Consider the following 5,862-nt stretch of genomic DNA (forward strand, 5'->3'; position numbering starts at 1 on the left):
GAGTCCCACTGGTGGGAGTTTGGCCACTTGTTAAGCACATATACAAAGGAAAATCTCCGAGAGCACTTTAATTATGTTACCGCCATCTTGTGAGCCTGGAGAGGGCGGGGTTTCGGGAGAGGAGGGACCTCAGCTGGCTATAACGCCATGGCGTAGAGTCCACCCTCCTAAGCAGCCATTTTCTCCAGGAGAACGGCTCTCTGTAGTCTGGAGATCAGTTTTAACAGTGGGATAACTCCAGGCCCCACCTGGAGGCTGGCAAACCCACCAGACTAACACAGTGTAATGAATAATAATACATTTAAATCCAATGTAAGAGCTATACGGTGATTAATAACAAAAAAAATCATAAAATGAGTATATAATTATAACAATAATAAAATAATTAAAACACGGACAGAGACGCTTTGTTATAACGTCACACAATCGCCCGGAAGCGGAAGTGATTCTCTTTTCCTCCGTGCGTGTAAGGGACCGGCCATGGCTCCGAGCCGCTCTCGCCGGACGGGCTCCCACAAGGCCCATTCTCTGGCTCGCCAGTGGAAGACGAAGCGGCGTCACCGCGACCTGGACCAGATCCACCAAGACCTGCTGCCGGAGAACGCAGCGAAGCTGGTGCGCCAAGAGCCGGACGCTGACTTGCCCGGAAGCGCACAGCACTACTGCCTACACTGCGCGTGCGTAAAGAGAATCGGGGGGGGGGGGGAGGTTTGGTTTGTTGGGGGGCAGCCTTCCCACTCAGTGAAAAAACTCTCCCCTTCGCCGGCGGCGGAAAAAGAATGGGGAGGGGGGGGGGGGGGGAGGTTTGGTTTGTTCGGGGGCAGACTTCCCACTCAGTGCGTATGTGGAGTGAAGGACGTTGGTGGTCGATGTCCGTAGAAAGGGTCTCCAGTCGTCCCAGTTTTCTGCGTGTCCTTGTTGCTTTGAGCTCTCCCTTTTGCACTGTTAGGGCGAAGTGTCCTGTGCATGCAATTAAGCGCTGGCGTTGACAGGGAGACGTCCATTCAGCTCGATTAACCTTTGCTGCAGGTTATGGTTGTCTGTAGCCATGCACATGAAGCGACCTTATACTGAGTCAGACCCTTGGTCTGTCAAGGTCAGCATTGTCTGCTCAGACTGGCAGCGGCTTTCACATCGTCTTCTACCTGATCCTTTTAACTGGAGGTTCCAGAGACTGAACCTGGGACATTTTGCATGCAAAGCAGATGTTCTGTCATGAAGCCATGGTTGTTCCCTGTAGGAAATCTCACACAGACCTGCCTTGTACTGAATCAATCTTATCTGGTATGACTGGCAGAATCTCAGGTAGAGATCCTTCACATCACCTACTACTGGATCCTTTAAACTGGAGATGTTGAGTCCTGAGATTTTTGCATGCAAAGTAGATGCTCTGCTATGAACCATTACCTCTCCCCGTACATGTGTAGGCTATCTGTTGCTGTACTATCTGGTTTGGACTGTGTTACCTGCACTTTGCAGTAGCCAGATATCGTCTGTGTGTCTGCCTAATGATAAGAACATGGGTGTATTGTTACAATGGAGATCTGGCTCTAATGTATTTTGCCAGCTGCAAGTGAAGGGGTGATGTTCCAAAAGCCTGTATTAGAGAGGGTTGTGCGTAAACTGCCATTGGCTGTCAAGAGCGGTAATACCCAGCAAACCTACATAGATTGCAGGGATGACAGACTACTGGCTCAGCCCCAGCCTTGAAGCTGCAACAGCAGTGTAGTTTTTTTGAACCACTCATACCCTCCCAAGTTTGCAGAACTAGGGGAGGTAATATTGAACAAGTTCTTCTTCCCTTCTTAACACGGGAAGCATTTACAGAGCTGTCTTTAAAATGGTGCAGATTTAAATTCAGATTATTTCTCCATACACACACACACACACACTATATGCTTCTGTCTCTGCTTCTGCTGGGGGATGAGGAGAGTGCTACTTCGAAATCACAGCTGTAATCAAGTCCATGCTTTCTCTCCTCTGGTTGTCCATCATTTTTATTCCTCTAAGAAGACAGCTGCAGTGGCTCAAGTGGTTAAGACACTGAACTGCAGGCTGTGGAGGGTCGGTAGTTAAGCAGTTCGAGACCCGGGTGCCGCATGATGGAGTGAGCTCCCATCTCTAGTTCCAGCTCCTGCCAACCTAGCAGTTCGAAAGCAAGAAATTGCAAGTAGATAAATAGGTACCACTTCGGTGGGAAGGTAACAGCGTTCCGTGCGCCTTGGTGTTTAGTCATGCCGGCCACATGACCACGGAAACATCTTCGGACAGCGCTGGCTCTTCGGCTTTGAAACGGAGATGAGCACCGCAACCCTAGAGTCGGATTCGACTGGCTTTCGAGCAAGGGAACCTTTACCTTTTTAACTCTGCTTAGGATTGGACTGTGAGTCTGCCAATGAAGGCCGGTGTGTTGGGCCTTGCCACTCAGCTTTGCTTAGGAAGAGGCTATGGGATCCTGACAGGTGCCCCCCCCCCCCCCCCCGTCTTATCTGAGGTTGAAAGAAATATTGACACAGCCCCTGGTAACCTCTTCAAGCCTTTGTTTCAGATCCTGGCAGACAAATATGGTTTAATAGGAGACTTTAATATTTGAGGTTATATAAATGATTTACATGTATTTTACAAATATTTACGTATAGTTATGTATAGCGAACTGAAATGTTCAAGCTTGGGTATAAATATGTATCACTTGTATTACTGTGTTCTGGTCAATAACCATAACAATAAATCTATTCTATAGGAGACTTTAGCATTAGAAGTTGGTACCAATGTGTTCGTGACTGACTCTCAGTCTCATAATCATAGCAGTGAGATTGGGGCCCTATGGACACACAGTGTTTGAACTGATATGAGATGAACTTGACTGCTCAGACTGTGGTGTTTGATCTCCAATGGCTGTCTTCACAATGTATTTCTTTGCCTTAATCACAATGTGCATTGAACATATGAACAGAGCATGTCCTGACTACCAGGGTAAACTTGGCATTTTGGGGTCAGCACCTGCCAATTCAAAATGTTCTCTTTTTTCCCTTTCTCTTCTCAGGCGATACTTTGTTGATTTGAAAAGCATGAAGGATCACTTCAAATCTAAGGTTCACAAAAGGAGGTACTATTGAGTCCTTGTATTGTTGAGCGTGATCACTGAGAGCATCTCTCCAGGAAATCATGATTGTCTGTGCATTTGAAATGGGAATGGGGACATGTTCATCATTTCTAGTGGACCAGTGGAAGATGTAGCGGGTGTGTGTGTGTCCCCATGTTTTTACTAGGCACATCCACTTTTGGAAACTGATTTCAGCACCCACCTATTTGAGACTCACCCTCTATGCTTCTCCAATCTTCTGGGAGGTCCCAGCCCACCATTTGTGGATTATGAACAGCTTCCTTTATAATAAGGGAAGAAAGCTATGCAGATATGAAAACCTTAGTACTTTAGAGACTAAACCATGGTTTTTTTCCCTTTTCAGCCTAATCGATGCACCGTTCATGCTCTAATTCACCAAAGCTTATGCTGCATTAAAGTGTAGTTTAGTTCCTACAGTGCCACTGGACTCCTGCTTTATTTTGCTGCTATGCATCTGGAATTTTACAAACATTACATACATTATCTCAGCAGTTGTTAGAAGAACCCTGTAATGGGATTGTCCCATTATAGAGGGAACCCAAGCCACCCAAGAATTTTATGGCTGAGCTGAGATTTGGAGCTTTGAGTGTACATATCTGCCTCAAACCACAGTAGTGCTCCAGCTTGGAAATCTGTTTGGGGCCTGTCCATCTCTCTTTGGCAGTGCCAAGTTGTGGCTCTTTTAGCTTGGACAGAGTCCAGTTTAACCCCCCCTTACCTGTTTCTTTGTTACTTAGCCCAGACCTCCTCATCTTACCTATTGTAAATAACGATTCTTCTTAAGAGCTGTTACTTGTCTGCACCTCCTACCACACCGTTACATGATCCTGCAGACTTTGCTGTGATCTCTAGCATGGTGCCTGCCAATATGTTTCATGATGCCCACATCTTGATTTATTTGGCCATTTTTTAATGCTGTGTCTCCAGGGAACCTGCCTAGGGCAGCTTACAGAACATAATAAAAACATTAAAAACCCAGCACAAAAACAGACCACTGAACAGCTTAAAATACTGGATTTACACTAAAAGATCATACCCTTAATTAAAAGCCTGGGTGAACAGAAATGTTTTGTCCTGGCATGTAGAAGCAGCATATGCTCTTGAGTCTTGTGGATAAAGTCAAAAAGCTCTTGAATGGAACAGGGGGAGGGAAGTGAGCTTCCAGTTACTCCTTACCAGCTGATTTGACTAACAGAACACTGTGCTCATCCTAAATGGGTGTATCACATCTGTGCATCCTCATCTCGGCCATTGACAAGGGTTTCCTTATGTCTCTTGGCTTGGCACCCTCTCCCTGTGCCCATGGAGGAAGAAAATGTTCCTCAGTTGTTGGAAATGGACTCCGAGCAGCATCTCACAAAGAGGTCAATCCTAGTTTTCCTTTGACTGCTTGGAGTAGGGACTGCTTCAGAAAAGCCCTGAAAGCATCGCCTGTATGTCTGCAGAGGACATCCATACAGAAATAGCTGCCTCTGTTGTAGGAGGGCCCATGGCCCCTTTCAGTGTTTTTGTGGAATCTCCAACACTTTGCTATTGGCTGTGCCTCCTATGGTAGTGCCAGCTGCCCTTTCTTAAAATTCCAGAAGTGCCTAGTGCAGTGGTGGCAAACCTATGGCACGGGTGCCAGAGGTGGCACTCAGAGCCCTCTCTGTGGGCACCCGTGCCATCGCCCCAGCCAGGCCCAGACCATCATTAAAGTGTCTAATTCTCTGCCAAATAATTTTAACTAAATGAAAGCATTTGGGATTGCTTTCCTTACTTTGTTTGGATCATCTTAAGTTAATGTATGAGTTGTTTTTTCTAAAGTAAAACCTCAGTATTCAGGTTAAATTGCCCTGTTGGCACTTTGCGATAAATAAGTGGGTTTTGGGTCACAGTTTGGGCACTCGGTCTCTAAAAGGTTCGCCATCACTGGCCTAGTGCCTTCAAAGCTTTCTTCAGGGGACTCACAAACACGCCACAATTACAAGCTCTCACATACAGCTTCACTTTTCATTTCCCTGTTGAGTGCTGACCCACTCACTTGTGCATTTTGATGCCATGACGAGTGATAGCTAATGGTAGCAGGACATGGAAAGGGAGGTTATGTGTAAGAGGGAGCCTGTGGTTCATTTCCCGTCCTCCAAGTCTGGATTGAGAAACTGAGTGGAGTGGTAATAACGCAGACGTCACAGCAGAGGTGGGGTTGTATGAATGTCTAATGAACTCAGTAGGTTTGACAGAGCTGACCGGGCTCTCTTCTTTCCCTAGGCTGAAGCAGCTGAGCGAGGAGCCATATACCCAGGAGGAGGCTGAGAGAGCGGCCGGGATGGGATGGTATATCCCTCCCAAAACAATTGAAGTTCACACGCAGCCCCTCGATGAGATGGAAGAGTCCAGCTGAGAACAGTGGCGGCATCGGCAGGGCCAAACGAGGCTTGCCCACTTGAAAATCCTGCAGATAACTTAAGACAATGGAAGTGCTAGTGGTAATAGAGAGGACAGGGGCATAAAGGCCCAGCAGAGAGGAGAGCCGCATCTCCTGTGGGAAAGACGGCTGTGGCTCATTCTCTTTGGCGGTGCTCAGAGTGCAGCAGGAGGCCTGAGAAAGGGCAGCCCGTGCCTCTACAGTCCATGGGACCTCATTATGTCACTAATTGCTTCCCTTACGAAATTGGCTGTTATGAGTGGGCAGCTGTGGATTTCCAGCATCTTGCTCCATGTGTGACCTTTTCCAGCTCTTTAGTGAGTCCTTTTAA

At 47.0% G+C, this 5,862-nt stretch overlaps 1 protein-coding gene across 1 annotated transcript; it reads left to right on the top strand.

The window, feature by feature from the left end:
* Positions 1 to 456: 456 nt before the first annotated feature.
* On the top strand, positions 457 to 5,562 carry ZNF593 (zinc finger protein 593). Its single transcript, XM_015411648.1, has 3 exons — positions 457 to 677; positions 3,044 to 3,106; positions 5,375 to 5,562. The coding sequence occupies exons 1-3, from the start codon at positions 481 to 483 to the stop codon at positions 5,505 to 5,507; spliced, it is 393 nt and encodes a 130-aa protein (XP_015267134.1). The 5' UTR covers positions 457 to 480; the 3' UTR covers positions 5,508 to 5,562.
* Positions 5,563 to 5,862: the final 300 nt, after the last annotated feature.

This window comes from Gekko japonicus, unplaced genomic scaffold, assembly GCF_001447785.1.
Source record: "Gekko japonicus isolate JY-2015 unplaced genomic scaffold, Gekko_japonicus_V1.1 scaffold62, whole genome shotgun sequence".
Taxonomy (NCBI): Eukaryota; Metazoa; Chordata; class Lepidosauria; order Squamata; family Gekkonidae; genus Gekko; species Gekko japonicus.